The following is a 27,613-nucleotide window of genomic DNA, read 5'->3' as shown; positions in this document are numbered from 1 at the left end:
GTTGCTTTTTTCTGCTTAGTAGTACTCCATTGTATAAATGCACCACATTTTCTCTATCCTTTCTTCAGTTGAGGGGCATCTAGGTGACTTTTAGGTTCTGCTAATACAAACAATACTGCTATGAACATGGTTGAACATATGTCCTTGTTGTATAAACACACATAATTTGGGTATATGCCCAAGAGAGGAATTCCTGAATCTTGAGGTAGACTGATTGTCATTTTCCTGAGCAACTGCCATACATTTTCCAAAGTGGTCTTATAAGTTTGCACTCCCACCAGCAATGGAGGAATGTTCCTTTTTCTCCACATCCTCTCCAAGACAGATTGTCATTGGTGTTTTTGATTTTAACCATTCTGGCCAGTGTAAGATGGTATCTCAGACTTGTTTTGAGTTGCATTTCTCTGATGGCTAAGATTTTGAGCACTTTCTTAAATGTCTTTCAGCCATTTTAGATTCCTCTGTTGAGAATTATATATTTAGTTTTGTACCCCACATTTTAATTTCATTGATTGCTGTTATGGTCTCTAGCTTGTTGAGTTCATTGTATATTTTGGAAATCAGGCCTCTGTCAGATGTGGGGTTGGTGAAGATCTTTTCCCATTTAGTGGGCTGTCATTTTGTCTTGCTGATGTGTCCTTTGCCTTACAGATGCTTCTCACTTTCAGGAGGTCCAGTTTATTAATGGTAGATATCAATGTCTGTGCTCCTGTTGTTATATCAGGAAGCAGTCTCCTGTACAAATTCAGTCAAGGGTTTCTATTACTTTCTCTTCTAAGAGGTTCAGTGTGGCTGGATTTATTTTGAGGTCTTTCATTCTTTGGGACTTAAGTTTTGTGCATGGCGACAGACATGGATCTTTCTGAAGTCTTCTACATGCCAGAATACACTTATGACAGCACCATTTGTTGAAGATGCTCACCTTTTTCCTTTGTTTATCTTTATCTTCTTTGTCAAAAATCAGATGTTTTTAGGTATGTGTGTTAGTATCAGGGTTTTTCAACCCAATTCCATTAGTCTACCTGCCTATTTTTGTGCCAATATCAAGCTGTTTAGAGGACCAAAGCTCTATAATAGAGCTTGAACTCTGGGATGGTGATGCCTCAGGAAATTCCCCTATTGTACAGGTTGTTTTGGTTGTCCTGTGTCTTTTGTTTCTCCATATAAACTTGAGTATTTTTCTTTCAAGGTCTGTGAAGAATTGTGCTGGGATTTTGATGGGGATTGTGTTGAATCTGTAGATTGCTTTTGGCAAGATCGCCATTTTTACTATGTTGATCCTACCTATCCAAGATCATGGGAGATCTTTCCATTTTCTGGTATCTTTGTTAATTTCTTTCTTTAAAGAGTCAGAGGGTGATGTTTCTCTGATTTCTTAATCAGCCTTCTTATTGTCTATGTGTAGTAAGGCTACTGTTGATCTTCTCAAAGAACCATCTCTTTATTTCAATGATTCTTTGTAATGTTTTCCTAGTTTCTACTTTACTAATTTAAGCCATCTGTTTTATTATTTCCTGGTATTTACTCCTCAGTGGTGAGTTTGCTTCTTTTTGCTCTAAAGCTTTCAGTTGTTCTATTAATTCTCTAGTGTGACTATTCTCCAGTTTCTTCATGTGGGCACTTAATGCTATGAACTTTCCTCTTAGTACTGTTTTCATAGTATCCCATAAATTTGGGTATGTTGTGTCTACATTCTCATTAAATTCTAGGAAGTCTTTAATTCTTTTTTTTATTTCTTCCTCACCCCAGGAATGGTACAATTGGGTGTTATTTCATTTCCATGACTTTGTAGGTTTTCTGCAATTTGTATTGCTGTTGAATTCTAATCTTAAATCATGGTGGTCTGATGAGATACAGGGCCTTTTTTCAATTTTTTGTATCTGTGGAGGTTTTCTGTGTTGCCACATATGTGGTCAATTTTAGAGAAGGTTCCATGTGGCACTGAGAAGAAGGTATATTCTTTTGTGTTGGAATGGAATGTTCTATAGATGTCTATTAACCCAATTCATTCAAAACTTCTATTATATCCTTTGTTTCTTTGTTAAGTTTCTTATGGTGTTTATGTCTAGTGTTGACAGCAGGGGGTTGAAGTCTCCCACTATAAGTGTGTTTGGTTTTATGTGTAGTTTGAGCTTTAGTAATGTTTCTTTTACAAATGTGGGTGCCTTCGTATTTGGGGCATAGATGTTCAGGATTGAGACTTCATCTTTTTTTTTTAACCACATATTTTATTAGTTCAAATTAGGAGCAAGCTTGCTTCACATGTCAATCCCTTCTCCCTCTCCCTCCCCTTCCCCCCATCCCTCTACTCAACCCCACATTTGCCCCATATATCCCCCTCCGTTCCCCATGCAGGTTAGTGCCCCTAATGGGTTTTCCCCAAAGTCCAGCACATCATCCTGGGGCAGCCCTAGGCCCTCCCCCATGTGTTCAGGCCAAGAGAGCATCCCTTCATGTGGGATGGGATCTCAAATTCCCTCCTTACAACTGGCAAAAATACTGATCCACTACCAGTGTCCCCATAGAGTGCAGAGGCCTCCTCATTGACATCCATGTTCAAGGGTCTGGAACTGCCCTGCTCTGGCCTCCCAAACAGCAGTCTGGGGTCGATGTGCTCCTTCTTGTTCATGCCAGCTGTTTCTGTGGGTTTCACCAGCCTGGTACCCACCCCTTTGATGGAATTTTCCTGTGATGGGTATGAACTGCCCTTCTTCATCTCTTTTGATTGATATTTGTTTGAAATCTAATTTGTTAGATATTAGGATTGCTACACAAGATTGTTTCTTGGGTCCCTTTGATTGGAAAATCTTTTCCTAACCCTTTACTCTGAAGTAACGTCTTTCTCTGAAGTTGAGGTATGTTTCTTGTATACAGCAGATGGATTCTGTTTTCATATCCATTCTGTTAGCCTGTATCTTTTGATAGGCAGGTGAAGACCATTGACATTGAGGCATATTAGTGTCCATTGATTGTTGGTTCTTGTTTGTTTTGGATTTATTGTTGGTGGTGTCATTGTGTGTGTATTTTGCCTTAATATTTTGTTATGTTTTTGGTAAAGTTGGATTATCTGTTGCCTATGTTTTTGTGAGGGCAGTTATTTTGTTGGGTTGGAGTTTTCCCTCCAGAATTTTCTGTAGTGCTGGGTTTTTGGATATGTATTGTGTAAATCTGATTTTGTCATGGAATATCTTGTTTTCTCCATCTATAATAATTGAAAGCTTTGCTGGGTACAGTAGTCTGTGTTCCCTTAGTGTTTGTAAGACATCTATCCAGCATCTTTTGGCTTTCAAATTTTCAATTGAGAAGTCTGGTGTAATTCAGATAGGTCTACCTATATATGTTACTTGACCTTTTCCCTTTGCTGCTCTTAATGTTTTCTTTTTATTCTGAAGATTTTGGGTTTTGATAATTATGTGGAGATGGGACTTCTTTTTGTGGTCCAGTCTATTTGGTGTTCTGTAAGCTTCTTCTACTTTCATAGGCATATCCTTCTACAGGTTGGGGAAGTTTTCTTCTATGATTCTGTTGAATATGTTTTCTGTACCTTTGAGCTGTATTTCTTCAGCTTCTTCTATACCTATTATTCTTAGGTTCAGCCTTTTCACAGTGTTCCATATTTCCTGGATATTTTCTGCTAGGGATTTGTTGGAGTTGAGATTTTCTTTGGTGGATGACTGTATATCCTCTAGTGAGTCATTAACATCTGAGGATCTCCCTTCCATCTCTTGTTTTCTATTGGTTATACTCACATCTTTAGATTCTAATCCTTTATCCAGCCTTTCTATTTCCAGCATCCCCTCATTCTGTGTTTCTTTATTGTTTCTATTTCAGATTTCATGCCTTGAACAGTTTCAGGTACTTCCTTCACAGGTTTGGTTGCTTTTTCTTTAGATTATTTAAGAAAATTACTAATTTTTTTTGAATTCTTTTGGTTGTTCTTCTTTCCATTTCTTTAAGAGATTTTCTTGTTACCTCTTTATGAGTCTCAAACACCTTCATAAAGTAGATTTTTCGGTTTGTCTCTTCTTCTTCCTCTGTGTTGTGTTTTTCAGATCTTGCTGGTTGGAGTCCCCAGATATTGGTGGTGTCATATTGGTATTTCTGTTGTTGAGTGTGTTCTTATTCTGCATTCTTCCCATCTCTTCTTCCAGTGGGTGAAGGTGGGGGTCTCTCTATCTCCTTTTGTCACCTGGTTGTAAGTGTGGGCCAAGTCTTCAATGTGTGCAGCTATGGAAGGTCTTTCCTCTCCTGGTAGTCTCCTCACTCAGGAGTGGTCAGGATACCAGAGGGGGGGAGAGTGAGGTATTTTCAGACTCAGGGAGGTTCTCTCTGTCTGGGCGGGTCCACTCAATGCAGTCCCAGGCCCAGAGAGATCCTGGGGTAATGGGGGCCTTGGACAGGAGTAGGGTTTGGGAGAAATTGTGGTGGTGGAGAAGGAAGGAAGAGTCTATAAACTGGAAACTTTTACCACATGGAAGAACAATAAAGAACATTATAACAAAATGTGGATGAAGGATGAAGTTACAATAGAAATTGTGTGTGTGTGTGTGTGTGTGTGTGTGTGTGTGTGTGTGTGTGTGTGTTGGATTCAGCATTTTTTTTTATAAATTTGATTTGAATTAGAAACAGTCTTATTTTGCATACCAATCCCAGTTCCCTCACCCTCCTATCCTCCCATGCTCCACCACTGACCAGAATTCAACCCCCAAATCCACTCCCCAGGAAGGGTGAGGCCTACCGTGAGAGATCATCAAAGTCTATCAAGTCATTTGTTACAGGGTTTATGCCCTCCCCTGTGAATCCAGGCTGAGAGGGTATTCTTCCATGAGGAATGGGCTCCAGAAATCCATCTGTGCACTAAGGATAAATACTGGTTCTACTACCAGAGGCCCAGACCTCCTAGCAGACACCCACATGTGGGAGCCTGGTTTGGTCCTTTGCTGGTTCCCCAGCTGTCAGTCTGGTGTCCATGAGCTCCCACTTGCTCAGGTCAGCTGTTTCTGTGGGTTTCACAGCATGGTCTTGACACATTTTCCATCACTCCTCCCTCTCTACAGTTGGATTCCAGGAGTTCAGCTCCGTGCTTAGCTGTGGATCTCTTCTTCTGCTTCCATCAGCTACTGAATGAAAGATCTAGGATGGCATTTATGGTAGTCATAAACCTCATTACAGGGGAAGGCCTTTTAAGGTAGCCTCTCCACTATTGCTTAGATTCTTATTTGGGCACATTTTTGTGGATCTCTGAACATTTCCCTAGAGCCAGATTTCTCTTTAAACCTGAAATGGCTCCCTCTACTAAGGTGTCTCTTCTCTTGCTCTTCTCTATTCATCCCTTGACTCAATCTTCCTGATCACTCATGCTCTTCTCCCCCCTCCTCCACTGCACTTTCTTCTACCTCCCTCCTCCCTCCACCCTGTGCTTCCAGTTGTTCAGGAGCTCTAGTGTGTTTCCCCTTCTCTGGGAGATCATATATGTCTCTCTTGGGGTCCTCATTGTTTCTGAGATTCTCAGGAGGTGTGGATTGTAAACATAATGCAAGTAGCACAGACACTGAGATTCACAATTAATAAATGGCACCTTCTGAAACTGAGAATGTTCTGTAAGGCAGAGCAGTCAGTCAACAAGACAAAACTGTAGTCCTCAGAATTGGAAAAGATATTCACTAACCCCACATCTGACAGAGGGCTGCTTTCCATATACAAAGACTTCAAGAAGCTAGTCACCAAAACACCAAATAATCTAATTAAAAAGTTAGGTACAGAACTAAACAGAGAATTCTCAATACAGGAATCTAAAATGGCTGAAAGACACATAAGAAAGAGTTCAACATCCTTAGCCATCAGGGAAATGTAAATCAAAACAGTCTGAGATACAATCTTATACCCATCCAAATGGATAAAATCAATAATATCAGTGACAGTTTATGCTGGTGAGGATGTGGGAAAAGGGAACAGGCCATCCATTTTTGTAGGAGTGTAAACTTGTACAGTTACTTTGGAAATCAGTATGGTGTTTTCTCAGGAAAATTGGAATCAGTCAACCTAAAGACCTAGCAATCACACTCTTAGGCATATACTCAAAGGATGAATATTCATACAACAATGGCAGCTGTTCAATTATGTTCATAGCAGCATTATTTGCAATACCCAGAACCTGAAAGCAACCTAGATTCCCCTCAACCAAAGAATGGATAAAGTAAATGTGGTACATTTACACAATTGATTACTACTAAGCAGGAAAAAAAAAATGAAATCTTGAAATTCACACACAAATGGATACAACCAGAAGAAACCATCCTGATTGAGGTAACCAAGTCACAGAAAGACAAACATGGTATTTACTCACTCACTTTTGGGTAGGAGGCATAGAGAAAATGATTACTGTAAAATCTTTAAAACATCTGTCACTCCTAAGAAGCATTTCACATTTGGTAACCTGGGAAGTTGCTGGAGGTGTTCTCTGATCCCTGACAAAATAGAAACTCAAAATAATATTTTTTTCTTTGCTTCTTCAGATCACATATGGATTGTTTCATTCTGTGCTAAGTGACAAAGATACATTCCAATCCTTGTACCAGATTTCTCCTCAAGAAAAAGCTCTGACCCAAGGGGTGATCTTTTTATTGCTGTACTTTGGCTGGAAGTGGGTGGGGCTCATTGTGGCTGATGACATACATGGAAGGGAGTTCCTCTCTGACCTGACAGCAGAGCTTGCTTCAGAAGACATCTGTGTGGCTTTTACAGAAACAATACCAACTTATATGAAAGTGGATTTTCTCTTTGAGGTAGGGATGGTGGATTTGAGCCAACATACAAAAGTAAATGTGTATGTGTTTTATGGCGATATAGATGATGTAACGATTTTCTACATAGAAAATGAAATTATATCAAAGAGAAAGAAGATGTGGATCATGGCAAAGCCCAACTTTGTTTACTTACAATCTGTATTTTATAAGTGGATTGGTTTGATGTCCTTTTTTGAAGGTAGCTTCTCATTTTCAAAGAAGAGAAATATCCCTGGCTTCAAGCACTTTATCGAAGCACTTACACCCTCACAGTACCCAAGTGATATTTACTTCCATAAATTCTGGCTGGACAATTTTCACTGTTCACCTTCTCCTTTGCTATGTGGAGGTCCAGAACTCTGCCCACTGAATATATCGCTAAAGAATAAACAGGAAATACAGGTTGTGATGATCACTTCTGAGCCCAGCGTTTCCATATGGAATGCAGTGTATGCAGTGGCCCATGCCCTCCATGAAATGCTTTTGAGTAAAACAGAAATAGATTCTCACAAAGACATAAACCAGGACAGGCTTCTACCTTGGCAGGTAAGTCTACCTCATAAGGAAAGGAGACACTGGGAACTTATAATATTAGTAGGTACTTCTCTGAGGTCAAACACACAACACACTTTCATGTTGTAATGAAAAGAATAATGCAAAAGGTTGCTTACTTCTAGGGTCCAACCCCCAGTCAGAACTAGGGTAAATAAGGAAATCCATGAAGGTGGGGGGATTTGGACAGATACTTACTTGAGGTTTACTAGACTTTTCTGTCTGAGGAGGGAAAATAAGGAAACAGGGATGCTTTCTGTGGGTAAATTTCTCTTTACTTCATCTTTAAAAAATTCTTTGTGAAAAATCTCCCTCTCCTATCAATGCTCTATCCAGCAGCTGTTTTCTACTTAATTATACCCTTTTCTTTCCTCTCTCCTTTTCTTTCTCTGCCCCCCTTTTGCTACTATCTTTCTACTGCTTCATTGACACTCCTGTCTGCTGCCTCTTCTGCCTCTGCCTCTGCCCTCTGCCCTCTGCCTCATCCCCAGCTTCTGCCTTCTGCTTCCCTCACAGCCAAATCTGGCACATTGTATTTTATTTTTCAGGGCCCAACCCATATTCATAACCCATGTTAAGTCACATAGTTTCACTCAGGGAAGCAATGTCTCATTTTACCCATGCATATAGCACTTTCCCATGTAGAAAATGACTTTTGAAATCAAGACTTATCAATAACAAATAATTAGCCAGACCTTGTGTTGTAGGGAGCTCATAGAGACTAAATTTGCTTTGATCTATGGCCTTGAAATTTAAAAAAACACCTGAGAAAAATGACATCATGTATTTGCCTCTAGGGACTGCCAGATTTTTGTCTCTAGGGGCAACCAACCTGCCTTGAATCTGCTCTGAAGTCAAAACTAGCTGGTTTTGTAAAAGGCAGTCTTTGTGATTGGAAATCCTATGTCAGTCTGAGTAATGTAAAATATCCTAGTATTTTTTTCTGTTCATCAAAATTATACAGTTTAAGAATCATCTTCCTGGCTATCCACAGCTGTCTTCATGCCCAGTAGATGCAATGTTTTTGTGAGGTAAATGCACAAGCACTTTTAATACACCCTAAGCTGTTATTAGACATGAAATGAAGTGTCTCATGAGAGAAATTACAGACTGGAGCAACTGGTTTCCATAGCCAGGGATTCCACTACCTTTCCAAGTGTGGCTGCTCACCAGGCAATCATGCTTCTGATGGGTCAACCTGCTGAACGATAATTTTCCCCTGATGTATACTCTCACAGAAGCTCTTAGTAGCAAGGCAAAAGGAGGTTATGCCACAGTGGATGTGTATCTCTCTGCAATTTTGGTACATGATTTGGGGATTTTCAGCATTGAAATCAAGACATTAAATTTGTTAATGTTTGAACACATCTTTTTCTAGTACAAGATAAAATTCTGGAAGATATCCAAAGGTAATTAATGTCAAAATTAGCAAATTTAATAACCACAATTTACATTTTATGGAATATGTCTAATGCTATCAGGTAGAGACTGGTCACCATATATAACAACAGCAGTTTAACATAAAATACACTATATATTTAATCAAGCAAGACTATATGAGGAAACCTTTGTGGAAAATAAAAACAGCATGCCCTACACTCAAAAGTAACTAAGAAATAAATGACTTGGAACAGATTATTTACTCTAAAATAAGGTAACATGATTGTGAAACCCAAATTGTGCTTCTATTTTTAAATGTTAGAACACAGTTGGTACCCATGATCCTAGGCCACATCTTCATCTATTAGTGATAAGTGGATATGTTTGGGTTTAAATCCTCTTGATATAATCTCAGGACTCACTTAAGCTCATGAGCATTGATGTTCACTTTCAAATAGGTTATTATCAGAAAGGCTGCTGAACAAGTCAAGCGAAATTTTCATTCAGTCAAAGATAGATAAATAAAAGATGAACTCTGAATGTGTAGTGTAAAATGTAATTTTGGCATTATGGATAACAATAATACTTGACATAGACATTAATACAGTTAATGAACATGACTTCTAGGGATATGATATTAGATAAGTTAGTATTTATCTTGTACATTGGTTGTTAACTAGTCAATGCAACATTGCAACTCAGAAGTTGAAGATTAAAACCCATTGTATTAATTTAAATATGTAATTAAATCATGGTGGAAGGATGCCTCAGCAGATAGGAACACTTGCTATACTTTCAGAGGACCCAAATTTGGTTGTTAGCACCAAATAGTAGTTCACAACTGTTTATAATTTTATTTTAAGGAATGTGACACATTCTTCTTCCCTCTGATGGGATCAGACATGCTCTTTGTGAACATACATATATTACACAATTAATAAAAACCCAGTGAGAGACATTGAAGTTCAAACTGAAGGTCAGAAAAGCAAAGCAGCCAACTAGAGAGTTCTTACTTCTATCAAGGCTTGGGCAATTCTCTCCTCAGCATGACTGCAGACTGAATATACTGCACTCTTGTCTCCAGCCACCATATACTTCCTCTCTAGTGTGCTGAGAGTAAAGGCATGTGTCACCACTACCCACCTTCTATTGCCAATGAGTATGGCTGCTGAGATTAAAGGTGTGTAACACCACCATCTGTCCTCTATGTCTGTGGCTAACTTTACACTCTTATCTTCAGGCAAGCTTTATTAGATCATAAACAAAATATCACCATATTTCCCCTTTTTGTCTAAAATAAAAAGAGGATTATAGCTAATAGAAGAAAATCTATATAAAATAAGTACAATAAATACATAGAGTATGTAAGCAATAAATAAGCACATAAATAATGTCTAATCCATTTGCATTTGATAAATTTGGAGAAAATACTCAATTATAAATCCTATCTTAGTGAATCCAAATGGTTGTACCTAGTTCAATTTCTATTCTAAATTTTCTTCAAATTACCTTGTAATCTCTCTCAACCTTTTACACTTCACACCTGTTAGTGAGTTTCTTTTCTGAGTCTGGTAAACAAAGAATAATATAACTATGACTATCAAGTCTTCAACTCCCTCAGAGACCTGAGAAGAAAATAATATTAACTGAGTAAGCAGGTAGTGCAAGCAAGTGACATCCAAAAAATGTGAAAAATTACAAAACAGCTGTCTGCCTTAATAGGTACCCCAGGGTCCTCTGTAAAGTTGGGCATCCATATTTGGTATTCAGGCCTAGAATATTCAATAGACATTTCTATGAAGCAGAATTATTGAAGGGCTGATCCACCCGGTCTTTGCAAGTTTTGGCAGTCACTCTCTTTTTGGCCTGTTTGAACAACATACTGTCCAGACCTTGAATAAGATTAGAAATATATGAACAGTATGTTTTAACAAAATTAATCTAAAATTTGTATCAATTCTAAAATTTGAATACAATATATAAAAGTCTAACAATGTAAAATATTTAAACAAGTATTTGCATTTTAAAAGTAGATTCGATAAGCTTAATTTTTATCCTAGCATATTGTACTCCCCTTTTTCTTTTCAAAAAAGAACCTGATTCTAATTTCCTTTGTTTAGATTTTTCCCTGACCATTATCAATAGTTACTTGTAACCAATTTCCATAAACAATAACAAGTATCCATAACCCAATGAACAACCAAAAGCCATCCACTCCAACCCTTTGGAATGTGGCTATCATGTTCTTGAATTGCTTCCTGCTATCTGTAGGTTATGGCATCTTTAGGGGAGCCTAAAAAGAAAAATTATGGTTAATTGTCAAGCCCTGGGAGAGGTAACTCTATTATTTGTTGTCCAGTCTCTGTATAATGTGAAAGTGCAGGGCTTGTCTCAATTTCTGGCTAGAACAATGTATGAGGCTGGATCATCTCAGCTAGCTATCTTGAAATTGTTCTGAGCAGTGCATGTTGGGCTGGATCATCTCAGCTAGTAGCCACCTTGTAGACCAAAGCCAATCTTTAGTAGGTATTTGTCATCTTAGTGGTATTATCATAGCCCTGGTAAAATTATCGTGGTGGGGTCCCATTCTGTTGGAGATTTCAAAGGTTGCTGTTAGGTTGTGTCATGGTTCACCACAGAAAGCTGCTAGAGACTCGGGACCAAAATCTTGTACAGGAATGTAGATGATACCCTTTTCTAAAGTTTGTTGGTACTCTGAATATGACCATTAATATCATGGCTAAAAATTAAAAATACATACATATATATCTTATACATTTTTAGACAGCATTTATACCTTAAAAGACGCTTCAATGAGTCCAAATAATACCAAAGGACTATGAGATTAGTAGCAATACTAATGGTCACTTAATTTTTGTTTTTCTTATATCCCATATCAGTTGAGACAAAGATTTTGGTTTCACTTTAACAAGATTGCTTGGATTTAGAGAAGGAAAGAACCACACTCCCAACTCCAATATCTGCTTTAATCTTTAATTTAACTAGGGCTCCAAAAAGACAATTTGAATTGCATATCTGTAGGGAAATGCAGATGAAATATTTGGGAAGATTTATGTAATTTTATCATGTTAGAATGTGATATACCAATAAGACAATTTACTCTTTTTATGGGAAATATTGTTCTTGATGATTTGTCCTCTTTCTTCAGATGTCTCATTTTTTCCATTAATCATCAGATTCATTAGCCTTCTTTCACCTGAAAAGGCAAAACAAAAACTTTCCCCATCACTAATTCTGGGGAGGCTCTATTTTTGCAAAATATATCTGATCAAATGAAAATCATTTGTCAGTTTTATAGGTTAGTTCAGATTAAATGTCCATGCACTTGAGGAATTGCCATCTCTTCTAAGTAAGAGTTCTCTCGTGTTCAAATAGAATCTTTATTGCTTTTGATGGTAGTCATAGCTTTACTTCTCCTATGTAAACAATAGCAAAACCCCTCCCATCCTAACATGTATCGTGGTTTCCTTTCTGAGATCAACACATATGTAAAGTATACTGGCTGATTTAATTCCATAGTTTTTTTTCTATTATCCAATGTCTCTCCACAGCTGTTGTTCCTTTCTCATTTTCATCTAAAAATTCAAAATTAATAAACCATTTTCCCACACATTTCTGAGGGTCTTTATTATCTCTTTATGTTTATTCAGAGTATCCTTTAGAGTTTGATTTGATCTATCTATAATTACCTGCCCTGAAGGATTGTGTGGTATACCATAATATGCTTCATATTTTAATAAGCAAAAATTGTTTCATTTTCTTAGGGATATATGCTGTAGTATTGTCTGTCTTTATTTGAGCAGGTATACCCATAATGGCCATAGCTTCTAGCAAATGTGTAATTTACTGAACTCGCCTTCTCACAACTCAAAGAGGGTGTGCATTGAACGGTGTGGTGTACATATATTAATTTTCCAAATCCTACAAAATGTAAAACATTCATCTGCCAGATTTAATCCCTTTGAGTATCCTTTGGGGTTACTTCCTGCAGGTAGTGGAGTTTGGTTATATAATGACCAAGTAGGACATTCATTTTTTTTGCATTTTTTCATTAAATTATTAATATTTTCACATGTACTTTCCCTCCTTGGCTTGTTGCCATGTGAAGGAAAAGTCTTTTTTCAAACGTTAGCTATTGACATGGCTTTTTAAATGAATTTCTGAGGCCTATAGAACATTTCCTCTTAAATAGTTGATCAGTTTCATCATTGCTTTGTGCTAGAGGACCTAGTAGATCTGTAAGGGATCAGATATGTGTTAGATATATGGGATGATTCCTATTCCTGATTATGTCTTCTCTCTGAATAAATAATAAAGTCAATTGTGTATCACCTGATATAAATTCAGTGGTTTCAATATACAAAACAACTCTTTATGCATATTGCAAATCAGTAACTGTTGAAAGGTTCTGTAAAATCCATTAATACCAGGAGAATAGCATATAATTCTGATTTTGGGCAAATTATAAGGATATAGACCATTTTACTTAAGTTTTTGATTTGTAACCTGCCTTTCCAGATTTATTTGCATCAGTATAGAATGTAGATGCTCTACTTCTTGGTGTTTCTAGTACAGTGTGAAGAAGGATTCAGTTAGCTCTCTTTATAATTTGAATTCTCTTGCTTTTAGAATATTCATTGTTAATCTCTGCCGAGAGATTACTATAAGCTCTTTGCCAGGGCACACTTTCTGCCTATAATTAAGCAATTTCATCTTTATTAAAAGGTATCACAATTTCTGCTGGGTCTATTCCTGCTAATTGATGACATTTCAATTTTCCTTTTAGAATTATCTCAAAGACCTTTTCCACAACAGTTTTTAATATTTTACTCACTTTATAGGGTAAAAACATCCATTTTATGACAATATATTTCTTCTGCATTAAAATTCTGGAGGGGAATACTTGGAGGTTAATATGACCAAAGATCCACAATCCATGTGTGCCATCTGTAATTTTCTTTCAACAAAGTCAATTATCTTCCCCAGCTTCAGTTGTTAATTTCCGGGCACTAATTATTATGCATTTTCAAGAATTTGGAGCTTCGCATAAATTCTTCCTAATATTATCTTGTCAAGAAACTCTCTATATATACATTTACACCTATCTACCTAACTAACCATACAATGTGTTCATTGTCTGACATAAGGAAGATGAATATCTTAGCACCTATAATGCCATAGACATAGTGTTGCTTCCATTCTTACTCTAGTTTCACTCTGAAAACATCGATATTTTCTAGTTGTAGATATTTTTTTCCTTTTTTTCAACTTTTTTATTTGAATTAGAATCAGGATTGTTTTATGCTGGGGAGAGACACAAGGCCTTGTTCCCAGTAAGAACATGCTGCACTATGTGCTATGCTCCACCCTTCATATAAAATTTATATTTAGGTTCAGCTACTCCTACATTAATTTCATGGGGAGAAAAGTTCATCTAACTGAAACAACTGGGGAGACAATTACTCAAATGAAGCCTCTACCAAAAGAAAGCGAGTGTAGGGTGAGAGAAAGAAGATTGCTCTTAGGGACATCAGTGAGAAATTTGTGTGCACCACTGATATCCAAATGATGTCTCTCTTCAGCTTCATCCATTTCTGAGGAAAATTCAGTTTACGAATGCTGCTGGAGACCAAATATGCTTTGATGAGAAGAAGAATCCTATGGAAAAGTATGATATACAAAACTTTGTGGGATATACTAATCATGATTCATTTGTAGTTAAAGTAGGAGAGTTTGTCTCCAAAAGTCCACAAGATAAAGGCTTGTTCATCAATGAAGTTCTGATCAAGTGGCCAAGCAACTTCAATCAGGTCTGGCTGAATATCAACATTTAATATGTCATCAAATATCTGAAAAGAGCTATGATAATTGATTGCATAATGCCTCTATGAAATTTTAAAGTAACTTTGAGATTCTAAGTTCTTAGCTGTGGTGTGAGCTTATGTGCCTGCTCATGCATGTGCGTTCATGTGTTTGTTGAGGCCACAGTCCGCACTGGTTACCTTCCTCAATTGTTTTCATTTTATTATAAGCATGGTCTCAATCTCTCCAGATGTCACGTTTTATCTTTAGCTGTACTCACTAGACAGCATGCCCCAGGCATTCTTCTAGTCTGCATGACCACCCTATTGGGATTACAGACATACAGTTTGCAGCTGACTTTTCTGTACTTCCCTTCGGCAAGATCACGTTCAGGACCTCATTGCTTATGCAGGAAGCACATTGAATACTGAGCTATATCATTAGTCTAGTTTGATATCTTTAATTCTGAAATGAATCAATCTTTTGAATTTCACAAGTATATATACGTACATATGCATGTATACATATATGTACACACACATAAATATACATATATACATATACATACATATACATATATACATATATATATATATACAAAAGCAAACACATATTTTTAGCTAATTCTTGTAGATAGAATTGGAGAATTGGTGAATTGAATTTGAATTTATGTGTGTTCATTCATGCTGCAGTGAATGAAAAATCAGTGTTCATGAATTTATATACGAGTGTGTGTCTCTGTGTTCTTATACAGGCACACAATTGTGAATATACATATACACAGGATTATTATACATGTATGCTGATCTCATTTCATCCCTCATTTAACACAACCCATACACATTCATGTCCAAAGTCCTTGTAACAAAATAAATTATGGATTTTTATACAAATCATCTCTATAACCGATGTTTGTGAACTGCCTGATTTTAGTGCTGCGGGTTTCTCTGTGAGAGCAGTATACACTCTTAACTGCTGAGCCAGTGCTACAATCCTATATACTGTTCATATAGAGATATTTATAAGAGTGTAACAGAGTCTAACTTATGGCAAAAAACATGCAAAGGGAAGGATAGAATTTTTCCTAGCATTCACACTTTCTGAAAGTATTACCAAGCTGAGGTTGTGTTAGAAGTATACTGGCTAATATTATTAATTAAGGAGCCAATTGATATATTCCTAAATGATGACATCACTAACATTTGGAAGAAAAAGCAGGGCACTATTCTGAGCATATTCAAAGGTGAAAGTCACAGTAATGAACCATAATTCAGTGTCTACAGAAAATCTACATGTGATGGAGTCAAGAGTAGCTGTGACTATCCACAATTCCCAAACCCTCTTCCAAGGAAAGTGAATCAGAGTGAATGGTTGTGACTACAGACTGTGGAAGGTAAACATAGAAACAGATAAGCAAGAGTGACTTGGTTTCTGCCTCACTTCATCTGTTCCACAATTCATACAAGGAAGGAGTTCTGGCTTGCTGTTTCCCAGGAGGGAATATTCAGTTGTTAAAGACATTTCACAAAAGCTAGCAGAAGTCAAGCACAGTTTACTCACCATAAAGACACTTTGAAATTTTAGTTTAGTATCTGGAAGTGTGCTAACTTCCACTCTACACTCCATATAGAGAATTCATAGTGCCACATAACTGTATACAACTTTGATAGTCTATGTGAAGTTTAAATTGTTTAGCTTAAAAATATTCAAGCCTGTGACTGATGTGCAAATTTATGAAGAGTTTTTCTGTGTGTCCCTCAGAATCCTCAATCTGTATGTTCAGAGAGCTGTGGTCCTGGTTTCTGGAAACTTACAGAAGAAGGAAGACCTGCCTGCTGTTTTTCTTGTGTGTTTTGTCCAGAGAGGCACATTTCCAACCAGACAGGTGAAAAACAATACCTTTCCCCAAACTGTTTGTAAATGTAGAAGGATAAAGCTAAGAAGTGACCATTGTGTTGGGATGCAGCTTTGTTCTCCATGTCTCTTCCACTCATCCCTATATCCATTTATTAATAATCACTGCTGATGCCACACGATGTATGAACATTTGATTGGAAGCCTCATGTGATTGTGTCACCTACATCACTACTTCCAAAATCTGCCTTTCATTGAATGACAGTATCACCACAATTAAAGCAATGGTGTTTTAATTATTATGTGACAAGGGGACTTTCCTTTTGGTCCACTCTATTTGACGTTTTGTAAGCTTTTTGTAATTCATTGACATGTCTTTCTTAAGCTGGGAAAATTTTCTTCCATGATTTTGTTGAGTATGTTTTCTGCACCTTCTAGTTGGGTTTCATCACCTTCTTCTATACCTATTATCCTTAGGTTGGTCTTTTCATGCTGTCCCATATTTCCAGGATATATTGTGGTATGGATTTGTTGGACTTCAGATTTTCTTTGCTTGCTGAGTTTATTTCCTCTAGTTTAACTTCAGCGTCTGAGATTCTGTCTTCCGTCTCTTGTATTCTGTTGGTTATGCTTGCATCTGTGGTTCCTGATTGTTTACTCAGTTTGCCAGTATTTTATTGAGTATTATTGCATCAATGTTCATGAGGGATACTGGTCTGTAGTTCTCTTTCTTAGTTGTGTATTTGTGTGGCTTGGGAACCAAGGTAATGGTAGTCTTGTAAAGAGTTTGGCAATGAACCTTCTGCTTCTATTGTGTAGAACAATTTGAGGAGTACTGGTATTATCTCATGTTTGAATTTCTGTTGTATTTCTGCACTGAATCCATCTGGCCCTGGGCTTTATTTTGGTTGTCGGGGCTTTTGATGACTGCTTCTATTTCATTAGAGGTTGTAGTTTGATTTAAACTGCTTACTGTTCTTTGTTTAATTTTGGTAAGTGATATCTGTCCAAAAAATTGTCCATTTCTTTCAGATTTTCAAATTTTCTCGAGTACTGGTTTTCAAAGTATCACCTGATGATTCTCCTGATTTCCTCAGTGTGCATTGTTAGATCCTCTATTCATTTCTGATTTTGTTAATTAGCATACGCTCTCTCTGCCTTTTGGTTAGATTGGATATAGGTTTGTCTATCTTGTTGATCTTCTCAAAGAACCAATTATTTGTTTCATTGATTCTTTGTAATGTTTTCCTAGTTTTTACTTTATTGATTTCAGCCCCCAATTTGATTATTTCCTTGTGTCTACTCCTCTGTGGTAAATTTGCTTATTTTTGCTCTAAAGCTCTCAGTTGTTTTGTCAATGCTCTAGTGTGACTTTTCTCCTGTTTCTCCATGTGGGCACTTAGTGCTATGGACTTTCCTTTTACCATTGCTTTGGTTAATGATTTGGAATGATGAATTGAGGCAATTTCTGTTCAATGGTATTGTGGATGTTTCTGATATTTGTGGTCATTGTGTTGTTGAATTTAGAGTTGTCTTGTTCTCAATGGTGCTTTATGTTTTACTCAATATGCCTTCTTATTCTTTCCCCCATCTCTCTGATATGCTCAATGCTCTTTAGGCTGGCCATCATAGTTTTCAGGACTTGGTATGCTTTGTTCTAGGCTTTTCTGACACTCACAGATTCCATTCAGATATCTGCTAGTATTCTTGTTTTGGTTGGTATTATAAGATTTATTAAAATAAAGCTATGGGTTAATAGAAACAGCAAAGAACCAAAGAATTAAAATGTAAGCTATGTAAAATCCCAACTTACACCCAGAGGTGCTGCTAGTATTATTAGTGTCCCTTTATATTGATTTGTGTTTTGTTTTCTTTTCTTTCTCTTGCAGCTTTCAAAACATTTTTTATGTTATTAAAATTATAATTAAAATTCATTTAAAACTGTTTTTCATTGTTAGTACTTAGATTATGATATTCCGTAAGGATTTTCTTTTATGATCTTCTCTATTGGTGCCCTCTGTGCTTCTTCTATATGTATGGATGCATCTTTCCTTAGTTTCAAGAACTCTTCATCTATGTAACTGACCTTGTTGAACAACTGGTCTAAGTTGTTGACCTGGAATTCTTCTCCCTCATCTATGCCAATAATTTAAATTTCTGGTTTTCTCATAGTGCCCAACATTTCCTTTCCTGTTTTAATTTTCTATGGTTTTTTATTCTCTATTTTATCTTTGAATCCAAATTTTCTGCCTTCTGTATGATTCATTTGACTTGTAATGCTTTCCTTTTCTAGCTGTACTGTTTGTCTTTTCAATTCTGTTTTCATTTTACCTTGAGTCTTCTTCACTCTTACTATTTTCTTATTGAATTCCATGAACAAGTTGGATGGTCTGTATCATTTATTTCAGTCTTACATTTGTGTTCACTTGTTCATCACCAAGGTATTTATTCTCCTTGAGTAATTTCTTCTTAGTTTCATTGAACTGTTTTTTTGTGTCTTCTTTAAACCCCTATAAATTACTCTATGAAATGAATATACTGTTTTATATTCTGTGTCCTGAATTTTATTTGGTATTTCTCATTTGAAAACATTTCTTCCAGACTGGTAGGTATTGGATATAATATACTGGCTACATCTTTCCTATCGTTGACACCTTTTGTTGATATTTTGAGCATTTGAATTTATTGTAACTTCTAATATTCATACACAATGCAGATTGGGACAAAAGAAAGTATTATACACTTGACAAGCCTAGAGGTTTACATAGCCTAGGTGTAATTAAATCAATTGTTCAGAAGGGTCTGGGATGGCAGACAGCACATAGGCACTTTAGAGTTTTGTACTATTGTAGAATTATTGTTTGGCATAACTGAACAGGGTCCGGAATTTGAGAGAGGACACACTACTGCATATTTATCTGAGCACAGTGTAATTACAGTACTCATGCACCCACCCAACAGGAGCTCTATGATAGCATTTTTGCTTAAGAACAGAACAGAATTGTCACAATCCATGCCAATATTTGTATATGTCAGAATATTAAATTCTTAAAATATACAACCTGACTTTTCAACAGTAAATAAATAATAATGCTGAAAATTTATGTTAATAACTATAGAACACAAATATTCAACCAACATCAATATGATTACATTCAGAACCAAAATAATTCTTCTTTAAAAATATTTTAACCATACTCATGGTTGTTATTAAGAATGGTCACAAAAAAATGAAACTATATGTCCTTCCTATAACCTCTGCCTTCTGCCTGTCACCTAAGGTGAGTCTGGTCGCTGCCCTGCCAGCAAACTCCACCATCACTATCTGCTAGCTTCATCCTGAGCCTACCCCTGGACAAGAGTGGACCTTCCCAGAATAGAAGGCCAATCCTGAGTCTGGACACACCTCACCCTTTTCCTCCCTCCCAACTCTGCCCTCCACTTGCCACCTGTGAGAGGGAGACACCCAACCTGCACCCACTGGAAGAAGGGATTAAAAGATGACACAATAAGAGCACACTCAACAATAGAAAAACCAATATGACAACACCAGTATCTAGGGACTACACACCAGCAAGATCTGAAAATCCCAATGCAGAGGATGAAGAAGAGATGGCCCACAAAAATTATCTTATGAAGATGATAGAGACCTTAAAGAGCAAAGAAGAAAATCCCTTAACAAATAGAAGCAAAATTTTGAATGAAATGAAGGAACACAAACCAAAAAATTTACGAAGTAAAAGAAAAAAAAAAAAAAAAAAACCTTAAAGAATCTAAAGAAAAAAAAAAAAAACCCCGAAGAAGTGAAGGAAACAATCCAAACAGTTTATCAGTTTATGGTTTGAAAGCAGATTTAGAAACAAAAAGGAAAACACAGAATGACAGCTTTCTAGAAATAGAAAAGTTGGGTAAACCATCAGGAAACTCTTGATGTAAGCATAACCAATAGAATACAAGAGATGGAAGAAAGAATCTCTGGCGTTAAGGACTCAATAGAGGATAAACAGTCATCGACCAAAGATAATCTCAAATCCAACATGTCTCTAATGTAAAATATTCATGAATTATGGAACACCATGAAAATACAAAACCTAAGGATAGTAGGTATAGAAGAAAGAGAAGAAATTCAGCTCAAAGTTACAGAAAAAAATTCAATAAAATTATAGAAGAAAACTTACCCAACCTACAGAAGGATATACCTATGAAAGTACAAGAGGTTTACAGAACACCAAATAGATTGGACCGCAAAAAGAAGTCCCCTCACCACATAATAATCAAAATAACAAACGTACAGAATAAAGAAAGGATATTAAGAGCAGCAAAGGAAAAAGCCAAGTAACATATAAAGGCAGACCTATCTGATTTACATCAGACTTCTCAATTGAAACTTTGAAAGCCAGAAATTCCTAGATAGATATTCTACAGACACTAAGAGAACATGGATGCAAGCCAGGACTACTGTATCCAGCAAAGCTTTCAATCAATATCAATGGCAAAAACAAGAATTTCCATGACAAAACCAGATTTAAGCAATACATATCCACAAATCCAGCCCTACAGAAATTACAGGAAGTGAAACTCCAGCACAACGAAAATTACTACAAAGAAGGTAAAGTCATACAATGGAAAAAAGAAAACATCTTCAAGGAAAGTTGTTGGCATAACTGGATTCAGACATGTAGAAGATTGCAGATAGATCCACATCTATCGCCAGGCAGAAAACTTAAATTCCAATGCATCAAAGATCTCAACATAAATTCAGCCACACTGAACCTCCTAGAAGAGAATGTAGGTGGTACCCTTGAACAAATTGGTAAGGAGACTGCTTTCTGAACATAACACCAGTAGCACAAACATTGAGATCGACAATTAAAAAATGGGACCTCCTGAAACTGAGAAGATTCTGTAAGGTGAAGGACACAATCAGAAAGACACAATGCCAGCCCACATAATGGGGAAAGATATTCACCAACCCCACATTTGACAGAGGGCCAATCACCAAAACATAAAAGGAACACAAGAAGCTAGCCTCCAAAACACCAAATAATGCAATTTAGAAGTGGAGTGCAGAACTAAATAGAGAATTTTCAACAAAGGAATATTAAATGGCTGAAAGACACTTGAGAAAGTCCTGAACATCCTTAGCTGTCAGGGAAATGCAGCTCAAAACGACTCTGAGATACCATCTTACTCCCATCAGAATGGCTAAAACCAATAACACCAATGACAGTCTATGCTGGAGAAGATGTGGAGAAAGTGGAACACTCCTCCATTGCTGGTGGGAGTGAAAACTTGGAAGACCACTTTGGAATTAATTATGGCAGTTTCTCTGGAAAATGGGAATCAGCCTATCTCAAGAATCAACAGTTCCTCTCCTGGGCATATACCCAAAGAATGTACATTCATACAATAAGGGCATATGTTGAACTATGTTCATAGCAGCATTATTTGTAATAGCCAGGAAGCAACCTAGATGCCCCTCAAGTGAAGAATGGATAGAGAAATGTGGTACATTTACACAATGGAGTACAACTCAGCAGAAAAAAAAAACAATGGAATCTTGAAATTTGCAGATAAATGGATGGAACTAGAAGAAACCATCCTGAGTGAGGTAACCCAGTCACAAAAGATAAACATGATATGTACGCACTCATATATGATTTTTTTAGACATAGAGCAAAGGATTAACAGTCTACAATCCACACTGCCAGAGGAGCTAGGAAACAAGGAGGACCCCAAGAGAAGATTGCATAGTCCCTCGAAGAAAGAGAGGGCGACATGAACCCCTAAACATAGTGGGAACATGGAGCGTGGGTGGAGAAGAAGGAGGTGGAAAGGGAAGAAGGGGGAACAAGAGGACTGAGACAGGGGTGAGAAGAGAAGGGCAAGAAAGGAGATGCCTTGATAGCAAAGACAGTACAGGTTGGAGAGAGGTCTAGCAGAGGGGAAGTTTTAGGGGATCCACAGGGATGACCCCCACTAAGAATCCAAGCAGTGGTGGAAAAAATGCCATTGATGCCCTACCCCTATAATGAGATTGATGTCTACCTTGGTACCATTCCTAGATCCTTCATCCTGTAGCTGTTCAAAGCAGAAATAGGCACCCACAGCTAAGCAGTGGACCATACTACTGGAATTCATTTGTGGAGAGGGAGGTGGGTTGGGCAAAAGAGCCAAGATGGGGCTGGAGAGACCTGCAGAATCAGTGGACCTGACATAGTGAGAGCATGGAGACCCTAGTCATAAAGCTTGAGGAAACAACATTGGACCGAAACAAGCATTCTGAATGTGGGTGCCAGCTAGGAGGCCAAGGCAGTCTATTGAACTTCTAACAGTGGAGCCAGTCTTCAACCTAGAGCACAAATGGACTTTGGAAGCCCATTTCCTATGGAGAGATACAGTTGCAGCCCAGATACAGCAAGGAAGGCCTGGGCCCTTCCCCAAACCATATAACAGACTTTGAAGGTCCCTGATGGAGGGCCTCACTGTCCGTGGGGAGAAGTTGGTGGATGGGTAGGGAGGTTCCTGGGGAACATGGGAGGATTGCAGGGTGAGGGAATGGGGGATGGATATATAAATATGAGAGGTAATTAAAGAATTTAAATAAAAAAGAAACATGCAAAAATGAACTATATGGAATGGAAAAGAATATTCTGAAGCTGGGATTACAACATTTATAAAAGGTAAAAGAGTAGTAATCAGTGTGAGGTTAAATATTTGAAGTCTGCCAATACCTGAGATCTTGGTCAGCTGAAGGCTGCTGGGGTAGAGGGAATGTTATTTCTCCTTTGCCAAGGTACAGAACAATTCCCTACACACACATGCACATTGGTATTGCAATTGGAATTAATGATTAATTTTTAAAGTTTAATTTTAATTTTAAAGTTTAGTAGTCTTTTCTTGTTCGCTAGGTTTACTGTTTTAGGTATTATGTGACATAGAGACTTCTTTTCTGATCTAATCTATTTGGTGTTCTGTAAGCTTCTTGTAAAAAAAAATTAATAGGCATGCCCTCTTTAAGCCAGAGAAATTTTCTTGTTTGATTTTCTTTAAAGTACTTCCATGATATTTATGCTGAGAATCTGCTCCTTCTTCTATTTCTATTACTCTTAGATTGGTCTTTACATGATGTTAGAGATTAATTGAGTGTTTTATGGTAGGTGTTTCTCAGCTTTAATATCTTTTCTTAATGGCATTATTACTTTTCTCTTGCATCCTCAATGCCTGGGATTCCCTCTCCCATTCCTATATTCCGTTAGTGATGCTTGCATCTATACTACCTATTCTCTCACCTAGATTTGGCTTTTCCTGAATTCCCACAATTTGTGTTTTTATTGCTGCTATTTGATTTTCATGCCTTGAATACTTTCCTTACCTGCTTGGTTTTTTTTTTTTTTTCTTAGCTTTGTAGCATTCTTTGAGGGATTTGTTGATTTCCTCTAATTTTTTGATTAGCATTGCATCAAATACTCTAGGTGAGTTTTTCACTTCCTGTTTAAGGACATTTCTTATCTTCCATGAAGTTGATTTTGAGGTCATTTTCTTGTGCTTTCACTGACTTGAAATATTCAGGTATTGTTGTCTAAGGATAGATGGGTTTTGCTGGTGTTGCATTGCCCTATCTGTTGTTTATTGTATTTCTTACCCTGCAATTTAGGCATCTTGGGTTGGGATGATTAGTTTTAGTCCCTGATTTCTGGATGGGTGTATTTTTTACTTGTTTCCTCTTTCTAGTATTTTTTTTCCTGGTTTTCTAGTAACTGGCACAACCTCAGTTCCACTTGGGAATCTGTTCAAGTTGACCCTTTCGTGGTTATCTTGGCCTTTCTTGTAGTTTGGGGACTGTAGACTTCTGTCTGTCCAAATAGAGAGTTGACTCTCTGGTGGTTATCTTGGCCTTTGTCCTAGTTGGGGCTCTGTAGACTTCTGAGTGGTTTGTCCTTCACCTAAGCAGCTGGAGTCTGACCAAGCTGGTTTGGATTAACTTTAGAACTCTTTAAAGGATAACTGGACAGTTTTCCATCATCTGAAGAGGTTGATTACTATTTGAACTTCATTTGTCCAGAAAACATTTATAATCTTGTCATTACATGGAATATCCTGATGTAGACATCGCAGAAAAGGGGGATTCTAAATAGTTGGTTACCTTGGCACTATAGTAAAGCAGAATGTGCCAGGATGCATAAAACATCAGTGGAAGACACTCTTAGTGGATTGAATATGGAATGAGTAAAACCTTGTAGATGCTGAAATGTCGGTTCATTTCTCCCATAGATCAGCAGGAGTGTATCCCTTGTCCAATTCAAGAGTACCCAAACCCTGAGAGAAACAACTGTCTTCCCAAGTCAATGACATTCCTATCTTTGGAAGATTCTCTCGGGTTGGCTCTGGTCTGTGTAGCTCTCTGCTTCTCTGTCAGCACAGCTGTAGTTTTGGGGATCTTCCTCAAACATCAAGACTCGCCCATCGTTAAGGCCAATAACCGGACACTCAGCTTCATCCTGCTCATCTCCCTCCTCCTCTGCTTCCTGTGTTCCTTTCTCTTCATTGGCCAGCCAAGCACAGCCTCCTGCATATTACAACAAATTACATTTGCACTTGTGTTCACTCTGCTTCTTTCCACTGTTTTGGCCAAAACTATAACTGTAGTTCTGGCCTTTAAAGTTGTAAAACTAGGAAGAACAATGAGAAGACTGTTTGTCTCGGGCATCTATAACTCTGTCATCCCCATCTGTTTCCTGATGCAGCTTATTCTCCTGGGAGTCTGGATGGGAACCTCACCTCCCTATATTCAAGCAGATGCACATTCTGAACATAGTTACATCATCATTTTGTGCAACAAGGGCTCAGTCACTGCTTTCTACTGTGTGCTGGCATACTTGGGGATCCTGGCCCTAGGAAGCTTCACTGTGGCTTTCCTGGCTAGGAACCTGCCTGACACATTCAATGAATCCAAGTTCCTGACATTCAGCATGCTGGTGTTCTGCAGTGTCTGGGTCACCTTCCTCCCAGTCTACCACAGCACCAAAAACAAGGCTATGGTGGCTGTGGAGGTCTTCTCCATCTTGGCCTCCAGTGCAGGACTGCTAGGGTGCATCTTTATCCCAAAGTGCTACATTATTCTCCTAAGACCTGACAAGAACTCTTTGAAATGCTTCAAAAATAAAACAAAATATAGACACAACAGATTATTTTGATGAATTAACTAACTATCTCATAAAATACATTAGTAAAGTTAAGTTAGTTACCTATTTTATAGCAAGTTTTTTCTGAAAGGTATATTTAAAAAAATAAAAGATTCCCCCACTTTGTGTCATATACAGTCTACCTCAGATGTAAATAATTGCTGAAAAACCTCCTAGTAAGTTATGCATGTTACATATTAACTTGTAGCCCATATAAATATTCCAATTCAATTACATGACAGTAGCTGAAATAAGTAATACATGAACTAAATGTTTTTAATTTTAGTCTTTTAACTTTTTGGAGTAAAGCATAGCTTTGTGTGGTAGTTTAGATACTTCCATAGAGCAAGCAAAGAACTTTCCCTCTGCTAAAGGATCTTGCAAACACATCCAATAACTCCAGAAATCAGGTGAAGAATTCTTAAAAAACTAAAGATAAATCTTACTGTTCCTTGACATATGCACAAAGGAAGTGACATCTTACTCCTGAGATACTTTCTTGGCCATTCTCATTGCTTTTCTTCAATAATATATAGGAAATGGAAACACCTCAATGTCCTTCAGTGGATAAATGGATAATGAAAATGTTGTACACATAAATGGGTAGAGATAGAAAAATATATGTTGAGTTAGGTAACTCAGACTCAGAAAGACAAATGACACATATTCTCTCTATTCTGAGGCATCTAGTTACAATCTTTAGATGTGAGGATTCACCCTGAGATAAGTGTAGAAACCATGAGAGGGTAGGGAAGCAATGGAGGGTAGAATATCAAGGTAGAAGTGATTTGATTTGGGAAATGGGCAAAAGGGAGTACTCAAATTGTGAATAATGTAGTGATTCATCACGAACTTCTAGATTCATTGTTAATCATAAACATGAATAATATTGAAACTTGAAATAAGGAAGTAGGTATAATAACTGTAAGGTATATCTGAAAAATCATAATCAAGTATACTATGAACTGTCTCTCTAAAAATATCCATAATATATATAAGTACATGCATAAGTATGCAAATGTAAAATTTAAAGGGAAAATCTACAACCATTACTTTATTTTTATTTATTTACTTATTTGTTATTAGTTTAAATTCGGAACAAGCTTGATTCACATGTCAATCCCTTCTCCCTCTCCCCTCCTATCCTAACCCGACATATCCCCACCCCATCCACCATCCACTCCCCAGGCAGGGTAGGGCCCAATGGGGGCGCCGCAAAGTCCACCACATCATCCTGGGCTGGACCTAGGCCCTTACCCAAGTGTCCTGTGCAAGACTACATCCCTTCACATGGGATGGACTCTCAAACTATCTTCTTACACCAGGGAAAAATACTAATCCACTACCAGAGGCCTCCTCATTGACATACATGTTCAGGAGATTGGATCAGTCCTGTACTGGCCTCTCAGATAGCTTCTGGGGTCGATGTGTTCCCACTTGTTCAGGCCAGCTGTCTGTGGGTTTCTCCAACCTGGCAACAACCCTTCAATCTTCATTCCTCCCTCTCTGCAACTAAATTCCAGAGTTCAGTTCAGTGTGTATCTGTGGATGTCTGTCTTGGCTTCCATCAGCCACTGGATGAGGGCCCTAGGATGGCATAAAAAGTAGTCATAATTCTCATTTTAGGGGATGGGCGTTTAGGTTATCCTCTCCACCCTAGCCTGGATTGTCAGTTCGTGTCATCCTTGTAGGTCTCTGGAAATTTCCCTAGTGCCAGATCTCTCCTCGGACCTATAATGGCTCCTTCTAATATGACATCTCTCATCCTGCTCTCCTCTATTCTTCCCCCAACTCAATATTTCTACTCCTCCATTTCCTCCTCTCCTCTCCTCTTCTCCTCCTCTCATTCTGGCAGCTCCCTGTCACCTACCCTCATGCTCCCAATTAGCTCAGGTGTTCCTGCCCCTTCCCAATTCTGGGGTCCATGCAGTTATCCTTAGAGTCCTTTATGTTTCCAAGTTTCTTTGGTGAAGAGGATTATAGGCTAGTAATCATTTGCTCTATGTCTACAATTCATATATGAGTGAGTACATA

General features: G+C 37.6%; 1 protein-coding gene across 1 annotated transcript in view; it reads left to right on the top strand.

Moving 5' to 3' along the window:
- LOC113830928 (vomeronasal type-2 receptor 116-like) overlaps positions 1–25,591 on the top strand; it is a 41,389-nt gene extending 15,798 nt beyond the window's left edge. Inside the window, exons 5-8 of the mRNA XM_027416052.1 lie at positions 6,497–7,331; positions 14,321–14,548; positions 16,302–16,425; positions 24,669–25,591. Coding sequence (XP_027271853.1) covers positions 6,497–7,331; positions 14,321–14,548; positions 16,302–16,425; positions 24,669–25,591 — 2,110 coding nt within the window. The remainder of the gene's footprint in view (positions 1–6,496; positions 7,332–14,320; positions 14,549–16,301; positions 16,426–24,668) is intronic.
- Positions 25,592–27,613: the final 2,022 nt, after the last annotated feature.

Source organism: Cricetulus griseus, chromosome 4, assembly GCF_003668045.3.
Source record: "Cricetulus griseus strain 17A/GY chromosome 4, alternate assembly CriGri-PICRH-1.0, whole genome shotgun sequence".
NCBI classification, from domain to species: Eukaryota; Metazoa; Chordata; class Mammalia; order Rodentia; family Cricetidae; genus Cricetulus; species Cricetulus griseus.
Note: the sequence above shows the minus strand (reverse complement) of the source record. Positions and strands in the feature narration are given on the sequence as shown.